General features: G+C 36.0%; 1 protein-coding gene and 1 long non-coding RNA gene across 9 annotated transcripts in view; one reads left to right on the forward strand and one right to left on the reverse strand.

The window, feature by feature from the left end:
* LOC134730985 (uncharacterized) overlaps positions 1 to 7,144 on the forward strand; it is a 304,042-nt gene extending 296,898 nt beyond the window's left edge. For both annotated transcript variants that reach the window (XR_010112979.1, XR_010112978.1), the window contains exon 3: positions 6,885 to 7,144. This is a non-coding gene — a long non-coding RNA (uncharacterized LOC134730985). The remainder of the gene's footprint in view (positions 1 to 6,884) is intronic.
* Positions 1 to 15,922, reverse strand: part of IMPA1 (inositol monophosphatase 1) — a 31,428-nt gene extending 15,506 nt beyond the window's left edge. The window contains exons 1-6 of one of the 7 annotated variants that reach the window (XM_008956655.6): positions 15,467 to 15,922; positions 8,027 to 8,113; positions 7,180 to 7,309; positions 5,662 to 5,766; positions 2,767 to 2,812; positions 371 to 479 (exon numbers count right to left, since the gene is read on the reverse strand). In XM_008956655.6, coding sequence (XP_008954903.1) covers positions 371 to 479; positions 2,767 to 2,812; positions 5,662 to 5,766; positions 7,180 to 7,309; positions 8,027 to 8,069 — 433 coding nt within the window. In that variant the 5' untranslated portion in view covers positions 8,070 to 8,113; positions 15,467 to 15,922. Of the gene's footprint in view, positions 1 to 370; positions 480 to 2,766; positions 2,813 to 5,661; positions 5,767 to 7,179; positions 7,314 to 8,026; positions 8,114 to 9,970; positions 10,024 to 14,977 lie in introns of those variants that run through there. The other 6 variants (XM_003831262.7, XM_034966273.3, XM_008956656.6 and 3 more) reach the window with 6 other exon arrangements.
* Between the last annotated feature and the right edge of the window lie 612 nt (positions 15,923 to 16,534).

Raw genomic sequence — 16,534 nt, forward strand, 5'->3', positions numbered from 1 at the left:
CCACCTCGGGCACATGTCGTCAGGACCTCCTGAGGCTGTGTCACGAGTGCATCCTTAACTTCGGCAAAATAAACTTCTAAACTGATTGAGACCTGTCTCAGATATTTTGGGTTCACAATAGGAAGCCAGTCTTAATCATCTTCCTCCCTCTATCACAAAATACAATGCTGAGCCTGAAGTGTTTGCTCAATTACATTTCTTTCCCTACTTCCACTCCACATTCAAAGCTGAAGTCAAAAAGAATAAAGAGATAATAAACACAATTTATGAATCAGTTAACACCTGGAGAATTCCATAGGTGAATATTAAAAAAACAATAAAATATTGAGCACACAATATGAATAGCATCAAAAATTGGAATTAATCCTACCTTCTTGTTGTGAAACTTGTAGTTTTTGACCATTACAAAAGGCACCTTTTCCTTTTCTGGCAGTGTACATCTTGCCTTCCACACAACTGTACACAACTCCAAATTCTATCTGCAGAGGAAAACAAGTTTCCTTTACCAAACCTAAGAATGTTTCATCCACTGTTTTCTAAGAAAATAGTAAGACAATCTGGTATACTGACTAGTAACAATGGACCGAAATGGCTAAACTGTGGGATACTTAAAATGTTAATTTCCAGACTAATCAAGAGAAAGAGGTCACCAGAACTGATATCCGTGACTCTCCTCCCATCCAAGTCCAGATCTAAGAACACCCACCTTACTTCTCTTCCTCCTGCTTCGGAAGACAGGGCTTTCCTATTTTCTAAGTGAACGCTTCTCCGGTGTTAGGACTCCTACCCTCACATACATTCTCTGAAAAACTGCTCCATCAGCTGATTCCCTAGTCTCTTGGATTTTTCTTCTTATACCTTCTCATTAAGTTTCTCTCCTCCTTACAAAGCCTTTGAAACGTTATTCTACCCTTTTCCCTTCACTGCCAATGAGTAACTTTACATCTCCTATTCTCCTCTTAATATATTACAATGTGGCTTCTGCCCTGATCACTCATTCTTCTGAAAGTCCCACAAAGAGAGTATCAACAAACTTTGTTGCGTCAAATGCCTTGTCTGAAGAATTGGAGTCTGCTGGCTCAAGACTTATTCAATACTTAATTCACTACCTCCATGCTCCCACCATTATTCTCTTAGTTCTACCTCACCTACTAATTCGTTTCAGTTATGATTTTAGAACATTCTTTTCTGCCTCACCCGGAAAAGTTAGGCACCTCAGGCTTTTTTCTTCCTTCTCCCATTGCTTCCATTTCCCTTTTAGCTCTCCATATTCACATAGGTTGGTTTTTTACAGTCCACAAATTCATTTTGGCTCCCATCAACCTCATAATTGAGGGAAGAACCTACGGTTCCAAACCTAGTCTTGCAGAATTTCAAAGACAAAATCACTCATTGCCTGATCACCTCCCATTCCTTCCTCATAAATCTCCTTCAAATTTAATCTCAAAAACACTTTCCAATTTTGGCATTTCCTTGGCTATTCTCACTGCCTCTACTTAGTTCAGAATCACCCACACCCCAGTATAATCTCTACATTGCTAGAATTATCTGTCACTTTCCACTTCAAAACCTCTACTGGTTCCCAACTACCTTGAAACACAAACTAAATTTTCTTGCATGGACTGGCCACAGTGCCTCAAAGTAAGGCCAAACTAACCTTTGTCCTGGCCACTTGCAGTGCTTCCCTCTCCATGAACATCTCACCATTCCCCACACGTATCATGGTCTTCAATTTCTCCAAGCTGTTCTTTCTGATTAAAACGCTTTCCTCTTCCCACCACCCCCCCTACCGCCGCCAATCTGGAAACCCCTAGTTTTCTAAGGGCCAACACATGACCAACTTCTAAGACCCCTGCTGTTATGAAGATTTTCCCAACCCACTCTCAGCAGAACTGGTGACATCCTGTGTTCCCACAGCATTTTTTTTCATGGTTCTACCACATATCATCTTTACCTGTTCACACATCTAACTCTGTGCTGAGCTGTTGAGTTCAATGGCAGGGCCAGCACACAGCCCAGAGCCGATTATATACTGAATGCTCATGTAGCTTCTTCTGGACATTCTCATTAATTAATACAACCCTGGGGCTAAGCTGTCATTTGTCCAATATGTGTTTTATATTCAGAAATGTTATAACTGCTTTTATACATGTTGATCTTACATATCAAAAGTTCCTTGAAGATAGGTAGGTAAAATGTTAGTAACCATCCTTTACTGTTTGACCAACCAAGCAGCCAAACAGCAAGGAAATGCTATAGCTATATGTTTTATTCTGCTAGGCTTTAGATGTAAGTATTTACACATAAGACAACCTGAACTATGTGTAGGTTCCTAAAGAGAGTCTGTATTTTCCAACCATGCTTTGGCCCCTGCTACTTGCTGGTTTCTAAATGTATTTCTTCACTAACACCTACTAAAGCATTCCCAGCTCAAATCTCACCTCTTCCACGAAGCATTTAAGATCACATATCAACTTCTATCCCATCTGACTCTATCACACATATAATGGTTACTAAATACTGAGTTGTATTTCAGTTACTTGTGTGTATTTTCTTCTTACAACTCCTGCTTCTCAGAATACATAAAATTTTATCCAATGCAAATGTATCATGAAAATTTTAACAGTCCTGTAGCTTATATTCAAAATAATGCAGTTATATAATCAAATATACAGACAAACCTGAATTTATTATGAAAACACATTTACTTTTTCTCAGAAAATGAGAGCAAGGCATATAATCAAGTATACGTTTAAAAAATCATACCTTTTTATTTACAGCAAAGCCAATTGAAACAGCTACAAAAGGAAATCTTTTTTAAAAAAAAAGGACAAAATACAAATTAACCAACATAGAACTTTTGTTAATAAAATTAATCTTTTCATAATATAAGTGTTCTTAAAATTTTTCCTATAAAAAGTCTCATCTCCACTCCCCACAAAATCTAAGATGCAAAACAGTTTGTATGGTATACAACCCTTTGTAAATAGGATAAAGTGGAGGTATTATACACACACACCCTCCCCCCCACACACAGGCACACGTTCACACAGGATGCTTCTATAGGCATGAAACATCTCTGAAAGGATTCACGAGAAACTCGTAACAGTGGTCATCTCCATAGATGGATCCTGGGAAACCAGAAATGGAAGGGTGAAGCGCATTTTGCACTGCGTTTTCTATCTTTTGAAGGTCAAATTCTATGAATATAGTAGCTATGTAAAAATATTTTTTCATGGTCACGCACAGCGGCCCACTCCTCCCAGCACTAATTTAGGAGGCCAAAGCAGGAAGATCACTTGGGCCCAGGAGTTCGAGACCAGCCTGTCTGGGCAACATGGCAAGATCCTGTTTCTACAAAAAAAAAGGCACGAAATTATCTGAGTGTGGCAGTGCACGCCTATAGTCCAAGCTTCCCCGGTAGGCTGAGGCAGAAGGATCCCTTGAGCCCAGAAAGTCAAGGCTGCAGTGAGCCATAATCATGCCACTGCACGCCAGCCTGGGTGACAGAGATGCTGTCCCCCTTTAAAAAAAAAGCCAAAATGTAAAAACTTTTAAATCAATTTGGTTAAAAAAGAAAACTGTAAAAACTTTTAAATCGATTTGGTTAAAAAGCATATATTTTAGTGATTTTTTTTTTTTTTTTTTTGGAGACGAAGTTTAGCTCTTGTTGCCCAGGCTGGAGTGCAATGGCACGATCTCAGCCCACTGCAACCTCCACTTCCCGGGTTCAAGTGATTCTCCTGCCTCAGCCTCCCAAGTAGCTGGGATTACAAGCATGTGCCACCATACCCGGCTAATTTTGTATTTTAAGTAGAGACGGGGTTTCTCCATGTTGGTCAGGCTGGTCTCGAACTCCCGACCTCAGGTGATCCACCCACCTTGGCCTCCCAAAATGCTGGGATTACAGGCATGAGCCACCGCGCCTGGCCTGTGATGTTTTTTTCCTATGTCCTACACCGTGATAAACACAAATACTGCACTGGACAAAATAAATGGCTGTTACTTGTCTCTACTCCAACAGCAAACTTTAGGCTTGGCCTCTGAAAAGTAGACTTTGAGCCAAAATTTTTCCATAGCTGCATGACAGTCTGAACACAGGTTGTAACTGCTGACTCACAAGAGAATTAAGATCAAGGAAATAGACAAGATCAACATTCAACTATTGAAGCTAAAGCTGTTGAAAATAAAAACTTTTAAATATGTAAGAAAGTTTTTATTTTAACAAAAATAAGATACTATACACACTGTATTGTACTGTCTTCTCTTCTGTGAAAATATATTAGCACACATTTCAAAGATATAACATTCTATCACATATAGATTCTAAACCTTAGCTTTGTAGATTTCAAGGATTGTATATATAGTACAGATGTGTACGACTACATGGGAACTTCAAATATGACATCTATATGTAATCCCACCAGAAGCGGCTACTAATTTTAACTCTCATGGGCAATTCCATCAGGCTTTCTTCTAGTAATATCATATACCTACTCTGTGTCGGCACTATACTAAGTTCTTACATGAATGTAGTACTCATAGAGTTGAGTTACAATTCTATGAGGCAAGTGCTATTAATATGGCCTTTTTATAAATGTTTTTTAACATTGTGGCCTAGAAAAGTTAACTAACTTGCCTAAGGTGAAAAAGCCAGTAAAAAAAATACCAGAATGCACGTCTATTCATCCTAACACCAATGCAATTTTATTTTTTTTTTTGCCGGCCCCAGCCCCAGCCCCATCCCCATCCCCGTCACCCTAAGGGCTGAGGAGAGGGGCCTCCTCTGCACTTTTTAACCCTGTTTTTTCTCCTGGACTGAACTCATTCTATATCGACAGCACTCCCCAAGAGTGACTTCATTAGTTTTACTAAAATACAATCTTTTTAACATAGTCAGTTTATAATTTTTTAAATTTATTTTTATTTTTTGAAAACATATCTTTGGCCAGGTGCAGTGGTTCATGCCTGTAATCCCAGCACTTTGGGAGGCTGAGGCAGGCGGATCACCTGAGGTCAGGAGTTCAAGACCAGCCTGGCCAACATGGTGAAATCCCGCCTCTACTAAAAATACAAAAATTAGTCGGGTGTGGTGGCAGGTGCCTGTAATCCCATCTACTTGGGAGGCTGAGGCAGAAGAATCGCTTGAACCCGGGAGGTGGAGGTTGCAGTGAGCCAAGACTGCGCCATTGCATCTCAGCCTGGCCAACAAGAGGGAAACTCCATCTTAAAAAAAAAATACATATTTTTACATAGTTACTACTAATAGATGCATATTAGTAGATCCATATAGATCTACGGTATGTGCCACTCAAAGAACAGAAAATGGCATGCAGTGCAAAGTGCCCTTCCCACTCTCAAAGCAGCAATGTTGTTTGCTTCCCTTTTTAGATAGCACCAACAGTGGGAAAAAGAATGGTGAACGGGGCACTTGGCACCACAGGACAAGATCACATTAGTATTTCTTTACCTCCTCCATATCTGATAAGTCTGCATAATACATTTTGCTCCACTTTTACATTTTATATATACTTTATTAGAATAAAGAAGCATAAACAAAGTATACAATTTTCTAAAGTGTACATGTTCCTAAACAGAGTATCTATAGGTCAATCCAGTTAATATGCAAAGAGTAATTATATTAGACATTTTAAAACATACCTGTGTACAAAGTTAGTTGTTCCATCAATAGGGTCAATGATCCATGTGGGGTTGTCGGTTAAGATACTTTTTTCCCCAGCTGCCACAGATTCCTCACCAATGAAACTAAAAGCCAAGTAGGACAAACTCTTAATCTTTACACTGATTTCAACAATTTCCAAATCATAACATTTCCTTAGCTACACAGAGTACTATAAAACATAGCAGGCGGGGTGTGGAGGTTCACGCCTGTAATCCCAGCACTTTGGGAGGCCAGGGAGGGCGGATCACCTGAGTCAGGAGTTCAAGACCAGCCTGGCCAATGTGGTGAAACCCCATCTCTATTAAAAATACAAAAATTAGCCGGGCATGGTGGCAGGCGCCTGTAATCCCAGCAACTTGGAAGGCTGAGGCAGGAGAATGGCTTTAGCCTGGGAGGCGGAGGTTGCAGTGAGCTGACATCGCGCCACTGCACTCCAGCCTGGGTAACTGAGAGAGACTCTGTCTCAGGAAAAAAAAAAAAATAGCAAAAGTCTGTACCCTACACTTTTCTATTGTTGCTTCTTCTTCCTTCAGGTAAAGACTGATAAATGTAAGGAAGCTTTAATTTATTTCCCCATGAATAAAGCAATGTGAAAAATTTCAAAATTCAAATTATAAGATGTTATACTAGGGTAAGGTGTGTGCACACACACATTTGCGGCAGATAAGAAATCATTAAGGAAATGTAATGATTTTAAAAATAGGGGCCAGGTGTGGTGGCTCAGGTTTGTAATCCTAACACTTCGGGAGGCCGAGGCGGGCAGACCATGAGGTCAGGAGTTCAACACCAGCCTGACCAACATGGTGAAACCCCGTCTCTATTAAAAATACAAAAATAAGCCAGGCGTGGTGGCGTGCACCTGTAATCCCAGCTACTCAGGAGGCTGAGGCAGGAGAATCACTTGAACCTGGGAGGTGGAGGTTGCAGTGAGGCGAGATCACGCCACTGCACTCCAGCCTGCCTGACAGAGCGTGTCTCCATCTAAAAAAAAAAAAAGGTCACTCTCTAATACTCTCCGTCCTTCAAGAGATGGAGCCTAATAACCCTTCCTTGAGCGTGAGCTATGCACAGATACTTGTTTCTAACCAATAAAGCGTAAGTGACAGTATACAAAACTTTGGAGACTAGTTCACAAAATGCCCCTCTAATTTGCATCGGTTCACTCTGTTTCTCCCTTCCTGTGCCACCTGCTCTGGACTAGGAGATGTCAGCTTCCATGTCGTGAGCTACTCTGTGAAGAGGCTACATGGTAAGGAACTGAGAGAAGCTACCAGCAGACAACTCCCCCAGGAACTGACATCTGCCAACAATCACGTGAGTGAATGGATCCTTCAGTTCCAGTTCAACCTTCAGTTGACTACAGCCTTGACCAACACTTTGACTGTAACTTCATGGAAGACCTTGGCAAGAACCGTGTAGTCAAGCTACTCTCATATGCAGAACCCCAAGAAATGGTGAGATAATAAACATTTCTTGTACACAGTAAATAAAAATACCTGTGAGATGGATACTTTTCCTTTATGGAAGAGATAAGCATTTTTTCAACTTTTTGGTCTGTAGCAGTTACCAAATCAACTGGAGAACTTTTCAGCATAACATTCATTTCATTTTTTATAGCTTCACAAACTACCTAAAAAGAGGTTTTGGTAAGCAAATAGAAAAGGTATAATTTTAAACAAAAAGATAAAATACATAAATGGTTTAAGACATTCAATCTGTCTTAAATAATATTCTTTAAAGACATTCTTAAAAATGTCTTACAAATATATCTATAAAATAAGCCTTTAATACTTACGTCTTTCTAAAAACAAAAATTATATAATCTTACATCTTATTTTAGATTCACAACTGTCATCACAGAAAATTTGATCATATAAAATTAGGGTATACACTCTAAAGTATTTAGTAAAATGAAAATAAATGTAGATTGATCAAAGTGTATATTTTATTTAACAAGGCAGGCTGGGTATGGTGGTTCACGCACGTAATCCCAGCACTTTGGGAGGCCAAGGTGGTCCAGGAATTCAAGACCAGCCTGGACAACACAGCGAGACCCTCATCTCCACACAAAAATTTAAAAAATGAAAAGTAGCTGGACATGGTGGCTCATGCCTGCTGTAGTCCCAGCTACTCAGGAGGCTGAAGTGGGAGGATTACTTGAGCCCAGCCTGGGAAGTTGAGGCTGGAGTGAGCCATGTTCCTCCACTACATTCCAGCTTGGGTGACAAGCAAGACCGTTTCAAAAAAAGAAACCAAATCGAAACAAACAAAACAAGGCAACAACACAGTATACCCACCAATCACATTATAATTGATTATAATTGACAAAATCTTAGCTCATACCTCTCCAGCTTGTCTTGCTAGAGTTACTGCATAATCCATGCATTCCTGCCAAGGATCAGCCATCTTCCGAAAATATTTGACAAATATCTGTACAAAGTAGTTATAACTGTCTTAGAAATCTTAATTATAGAATAGTTAGTTCACAAAAACGTCTTAAATAGAAACAGACTGTCATTTCAGGATTCACCCTCTGCCCTAGAGTTTTTCCCAAGATTTATGCCTATACCCAGTAAAAAACATTTCTCACCTAAATTACCTAATTTCTATATCAAATTATTTTCATAAAGACTATTCTATGAAATTGCTTCCCAGTGTGTCTGTACCATATTACATTTTTTTAAAAAACCAAAACATTCGTTTGGAGAATAGATAAGAAACAACACAAGAAATACTTTAAAAGTTAGGATAATATTTTGGAGGAGAATACAGTGAAAACTAGAAAGAACACCGGGAATACTGAAATAAAAGAAGCTTGAAGGGAAGCAGCAAAAGGTACTTGAAAAAATTATGTGTAAAGATGAAGAACTTAAGGTTCATATATGAGAAATAATTTGCCCAAAATTACAGACAAATGACACAGAACTTGAATTCAATTCTGATTTTAAAGTCCATTTTTCTTTCTATTATAACATTCTGAGAAAAGAAAATTCCAGGACCAAAAAAAATAAGAAAAAAGCAAATTTATTTCCCTGAGTTTCACAGAGGGAAAAAAAAACCCAATATATATTTGTGTTCTAAACTGTCCAGCTTTCCACTGACTTCTGAAGACTAAAATAACTCACCACTGGCTTGATCACACTCTGAAGTCTGTACCTAGCACAGTAAAGCTTTTTAAGCTGTCAGACTAAAAACTGTGGCACCACTTATAAAACAACCCTAATTTTGTCTCCTTTCCAATAGAAAATAATAGACACAGAGTTACATCTTGAAGACTATTCAGAAACTCCTATCTTGGGGCCCACATTATAGGAAAGAGGACAGGAGTGGAAAGGAGGGCAAAAGACCCACACGCTAAATTTCTTCCTGATGCTTTTTCTTCCTGATAAAAGCATTTTTTTAAATTTTGTTTTAAAGGAAGCCACTCAATGAGTCATATAAGCAACTCCTTCAAGCTCTTCAAGAATTGTTTCCAAACTTTTTTTTTTCAATCTTACTCCCATTCTGCTCCACTAGTCTTAACAGAACTAGATGTTCTCAAGCTGTACCTGCTTTCCTGCCAGAAACAGCTCAAGCCACTCACACCCCCGCCTTCTAACAGCACTAATGTAACTCTACAAATTCTTCAGGACCCATTTCAAAAGCTACTTCTAGGGATTCTCCACCCAGAAGTCACTATGTCCTTCACCCTTCAATAGATGTTTACTGAATACCTATTGTATGCTATACACTGCACCATGGGGAGGAAAATCAGGTCCTGTTCACACTTTCTAGGAGGGGACTCAATATCAATCAAAAACTAAAGACTACATGCAAAATAACAACTGGAATAATAAAAGTTAAGGAGGAGAAGTGCAATGAGAAGCATCTAACAGGGGAGCTTTCACCTGGACTTAGGCATCAGATCAGGTTTCCCTGAAGACAAGATTAAACCAAGGAGAAGAACAAGTGAACAGGCATGAACTCAATCAACTGCAGGATGCCTGGTACATGAAGACTAACTGAACAGCCTAAGTATGACAGCTCAGATTAAGGGAAACAGGAGAGATAAAGCTGGGGAGGTAGTGGGGATCATCCTCTACAGGGGGGCCTTAGGGATAAGACATTGATTGAAGAGGCTTCAGGAATCACTTCATTGTGGCTACTGAACAGAAGGGTAGAAAGTGGGTGTTGGTAGAGGGTCAGCAGATTTACATTCAGGATGCAGTAGTGGGAGGATACCTGATGATTGGCTGAAACCTGGGAGGGAAGTTTTGCTGGTAGAGAAGTTAAGAGAGTCAGAGATACCTGTTTTGAGGGAATCTAACAGATTGGCTACAGGGTACCAGGGACAGGAAGAGTTCAGATTTCCTCTGAATCTGGATGTCCAGATTTCCCACTCTGGCAACTGTATGGATAACGGTCACAGTCTACTGAAACAGGGAGCAACAAAAAAAGAGTCAAGTTTGGGATGTAGGTAGGAGTTTGAGAGATCAGGAGTTTAATTAGCGGAAGATGAGAGGCCTCTGTAAAATCAAAAGATGTCAGTTATGCAGCTGAATCATGGATCCTGAGCTCACAGGAGAGGTATGGCCTCCATGTAGAAACATGTAAGTTACTTGAGTAGACAGCAACTGAGGTCCTGAGTCTGGATATCACTGGATAGGCATGATTGACAACTGTGTGGAAATGTGATCCCACAAAATCAGTATGATCCAAATGGAACAGACTGACTGTGGAAACCCAGCAAGGACTGTCTGTTCGGATTCATCTTGGCCTCTCTGTCCAGCATTCCTTTCTCCTGTATATGGGGCAAGACCCCTTGTGAAATGGAGGTCTTACGATCTACAGTCAGACAAGGTAGGTCAGAGAATTTCTTCATGGCTAGTTCTAAGATAGAAAGGTGGGCCAAGATTCCCATCAAGGGCTATGGGAGTTATGAGCCAGGAATGGTGGATGCAAACCATATATATATATATACACACACACACATACACACACACACACACATACACACATATATAATATAGTAAATATACTTTATATACTATATATTTAGATACTATATATAGTATATATTATACATAAGTATATTTAGATACTATATATAGTATATATACCATACATAAGTATATTTAGATACTATATATAGTATATATACCATACATAAGTATATTTAGATACTATATATAGTATATATACCATACATAAGTATATTTAGATACTATATATAGTATATATATACCATACATCAGTATATTTAGATACTATATATAGTATACCATACATAAGTATATTTAGATACTATATATAGTATACTATACATAAGCATATTTAAATACTATATATAGTATACTATACATAAGTATAGATACTATAGTATACTATACATAAGTATATTTAGATACTATATATAGTATACTATCCATAGTATATTTAGATACTATATATAGTATACTATCCATAGTATATTTAGATACTATATATAGTATACTATCCATAGTATATTTAGATACTATATATAGTATAGAATACATAGTATATTTAGATACTATATATAGTATAGTATACACAGTATATTTAGATACTATGTATAGTATAGTTAGTATACATAGTATATTTAGATACTATATATAGTATAGTATACATAGTATATTTAGATACTATATATAGTATACATACTATACATAGTATCTAAATATACTATGTATAGCATATATACATTTAGATACTATGCATAGTATATATACTATACATAGTATATTTAGATACTATGCATAGTATATATACTATACATAGTATATTTAGATACTATGCATAGTATATATACTATACATAGTATTTTAGATACTATGTATAGTATATATACTATACATAGTATATTTAGATACTATGTATAGTATATATACTATACATAAGTATATTTAGATACTATGTATACTATATATACTATACATAAGTATATTTAGATATAGTATATATACTATACATAGTATATTTAGATATACTATGAATAGTATACATATTATACATAAGTATATTCAGATACTATGTATAGTATACATACTATACATAAGTATATTCAGATACTATGTATAGTATACATACTATACATAAGTATATTCAGATACTATGTATAGTATACATACTATACATAAGTATATTCAGATACTTATGTATAGTATACATGCTGTACATAAGTATATTCAGATACTATGTATAGTATACATGCTGTACATAAGTATATTCAGATCCTATGTACAGTATACATGCTGTACATAAGTATATTCAGATCCTATGTATAGTATACATGCTGTACATAAGTATATTCAGATCCTATGTATAGTATACATGCTGTACATAAGTATATTCAGATCCTATGTATAGTATACATGCTGTACATAAGTATATTCAGATCCTATGTATAGTATACATGCTGTACATAAGTATATTCAGATACTATGTATAGTATACATGCTGTACATAAGTATATTCAGATACTATGTATAGTATACATGCTGTACATAAGTATATTCAGATACTATGTATAGTATACATGCTGTACATAAGTATATTCAGATACTATGTATAGTATACATGCTGTACATAAGTATATTCAGATCCTATGTATAGTATACATGCTGTACATAAGTATATTCAGATCCTATGTATAGTATACATGCTGTACATAAGTATATTCAGATACTATGTATAGTATACATGCTGTACATAAGTATATTCAGATACTATGTATAGTATACATGCTGTACATAAGTATATTCAGATACTATGTATAGTACATAGTATACATAGTATACATACTATAGTATACATAGTATACATACTATAGTATACATAGTATACATAGTATACATACTATAGTATACATAGTATACATAGTATACATACTATAGTATACATAGCATACATACTATAGTATACATAGTATACATACTATAGTATACATAGTATACATACTATAGTATACATAGTATACATACTATAGTATACATAGTATACATACTATAGTATACATAGTATAGTATACATAGTATACATAGTATAGTATACATAGTATACATAGTATAGTATACATAGTATAGTATACATAGTATACATAGTATGTATACATACTATAGTATAGTATACATACTATAGTATAGTATACATACTATAGTATAGTATACATACTATAGTATAGTATACATAGTATAGTATAGTATACATAGTATAGTATACATAGTATACATAGTATAGTATACATAGTATAGTATACATAGTATACATAGTATAGTATACATAGTATACATAGTATAGTATACATAGTATAGTATACATAGTATACATAGTATACATAGTATAGTATACATAGCATAGTATACATAGTATAGTATACATAGCATAGTATACATAGTATAGTATACATAGCATAGTATACATAGTATAGTATACATAGCATACATAGTATAGTATACATAGCATACATAGTATAGTATACATAGTATACATAGTATACATAGTATAGTATACATAGTATACATAGTATAGTATACATAGTATACATAGTATAGTATACATAGTATACATAGTATAGTATACATAGTATACATAGTATAGTATACATAGTATACATAGTATAGTATACATAGTATACATAGTATAGTATACATAGTATACATAGTATAGTATACATAGTATACATAGTATAGTATACATAGTATACATAGTATAGTATACATAGTATACATAGTATAGTATACATAGTATACATAGTATAGTATACATAGTATACATAGTATAGTATACATAGTATACATAGTATAGTATACATAGTATACATAGTATAGTATACATAGTATACATAGTATAGTATACATAGTATACATAGTATAGTATACATAGTATACATAGTATACATAGTATAGTATACATAGTATACATAGTATAGTATACATAGTATACATAGTATAGTATACATAGTATACATAGTATAGTATACATAGTATACATAGTATAGTATACATAGTATACATAGTATAGTATACATAGTATACATAGTATAGTATACATAGTATACATAGTATAGTATACATAGTATACATAGTATACATAGTATACATAGTATACATAGTATACATAGTATACATAGTATACATAGTATACATAGTATACATAGTATACATAGTATACATAGTATACATAGTATACATAGTATACTTATATAGTATACATAGCATACTTATATAGTATACATAGCATACTTATATAGTATACATAGCATACTTATATAGTATACATAGCATACTTATATAGTATACATAGCATACTTATATAGTATACATAGCATACTTATATAGTATACATAGCATACTTATATAGTATACATAGCATACTTATATAGTATACATAGCATACTTATATAGTATACATAGCATACTTATATAGTATACATAGCATACTTATATAGTATACATAGCATACTTATATAGTATACATAGTATACTTATATAGTATACATAGTATACTTATATAGTATACATAGTATACTTATATAGTATACATAGTATACTTATATACTATACATAGTATATTTATATACTATACATAAGTATATTTATATACTATACATAAGTATATTTATGCACTATACATAAGTATATTTATGCACTATACATAAGTATATTTATGCACTATACATAAGTATATTTATGCACTATATATAAGTATATATACCTAAGTATATTTATGTACTATATATAAGTATATATACCTAAGTATATTTATGTACTATATATAAGTATATATACAGAAGTATATTTATGTACTATATATAAGTATATATACAGAAGTATATTTATGTACTATATATAAGTATACATACATAAGTATATTTATGTACTATATATAAGTATACATACATAAGTATATTTATGTACTATATATAAGTATATATACATAAGTATATGTACTATATGTAAGTATATATACAGAAGTATATTTATGTACTATATATAAGTATATATACTATACAGAAGTATATTTATGTACTATATCTGTATATATAGTATATATATAATATATATACTTTTAATATATAGTATATATAAGTATATATAATACTTTTGGTACATAAGTATATTTATGTACTATATGTAAGTATATATACTATACATAAGTATATTTATGTACTATATATAAAGTATATAAGTACATTTTATATATATTTTTATATATAGTTATATATAATATATGAATAGTTATATATATATAAATCACAGTACATTTATTGATGGGCAGGGTCCATAGTTTACTCACTTTCATTTTCCCAAAGCCATAAACACCTGAACTGTTTCCTGCTGTTTCTGTCCTGGTCACAGCCTTCCAGCGTGGGAGCCAGGCCACCTTCCTTTTTGCCACCTGTCCCAGCACCGCGACTGCGGACAGCACAGGACCTGGGCGCTGCCCCATCACTTAGAGTGACTACCTGGGCCTGGGGATGCACCAAGTTTCTAGGAGCTTTTCGGAGTTGGGGACATAAAAAGGGGCAATTATTCCACAGAAGCCGCCACAGAGGTTAAGTGAGGTCGCGTGAGCGAACCGCTACTCCAATGCCGGAACTGTTCCCGGTCGCCCAGGGCAGCTCCGGATAACGCGGCAGGCAGGGGTCACCCAGAGGCGGCCTCCGCCCTAGGCGCCGACCGCGCACCGCGCTCGCGCCCGCCCCTGAGGAGGGAAGGGGCCTCCCTGGAAACCCACAGCGCCCGCTGAACCCGGAGGGTGCGGTGAGGAAAATAACGGTCTCACCTAGAGTCGGAGGACGTCCGGCTAGCTCTGTGAACGGTGTTACCTCGCTCGTCTCTTCCGGAGGTAGAGGGACTACTCGCAACAGGAAGTTCCGCCCTTAAAAACTCCATTCCTGAGGGGGCGTGGTTGCTTTGCTGGGCCCCGCCCCGAGCTGCGCCCTGCTAGCCTCTGCCAGGCCGGGCCGGGTCCTGACCCGCGCTGGAGCATCGGATACTGCCTCTTCATTCTCGCTTCTGGTTCTTTTCTCCTACTTGTCTTTTCATCTCTCAATTTTTAAAAATTACTTCTCTCTTTACTTTGCCTTTTTCTTCTTTCGTCCTCCATTCATTCACGGTTTCCCATTTAGCTTTCTTTCTTCTCCCATTTATTCTATAGTACTATTTTGACAAAACCCAGATTGCAGATATGATTCCGATTGTGCAGCTTTTAGGTGCTAACCTAAAGCTGGTAAACCTATACTAGATTAAAAAAAAATAAACTGATAACCAGAACCAACTGCCCAATTCTTGATAATTTACTTACATACTATTTATTGAGGACTTAGTGTGCTTCAAGCAATTGTGTGGGGTTTTATTGTTTTGTTTTTTTTGAGACGGAATTTCACTTTTGTCGCCCGGGCTGAAGTGCAATGGCGCGATCTCGGCTCACTGCAACGTCCGCCTCGCGGATTCAAGCGATTCTCATGCCTCAGCCTCCTGAGTAGCTGGGATTACAGACGCCTGCCACAACGCCCGGCTAATTTTTGTATCTTGTAGAGACGGGGTTTCACCATGTTGCTCAGGCTGGTCTCAAACTCCTGGACTCAAGTGATCCGCCTACCTCGGCCTCCCAAAGATTACCGGCGTGAGCCACCACGCCTGGCCGAAATGTGTTTTTATATGCATTATTTTCCTTAAAGTTTTAACAGTTTCTTGAAAAAGGTATGATTAGCTTTGTCAGACAGATGAGGAAACTGAAGCTCAGAGTAGTTAAGTGATTTGTCCTCAGGTCACACAGCAAGAGCAGAGAGTGAAACACACTGAGTTCAAAGTTTTGGGGTTCAGAAAATGATACCCCACAATGAAGGCC

Source organism: Pan paniscus, chromosome 7 (assembly GCF_029289425.2).
Source record: "Pan paniscus chromosome 7, NHGRI_mPanPan1-v2.0_pri, whole genome shotgun sequence".
Taxonomy (NCBI): Eukaryota; Metazoa; Chordata; class Mammalia; order Primates; family Hominidae; genus Pan; species Pan paniscus.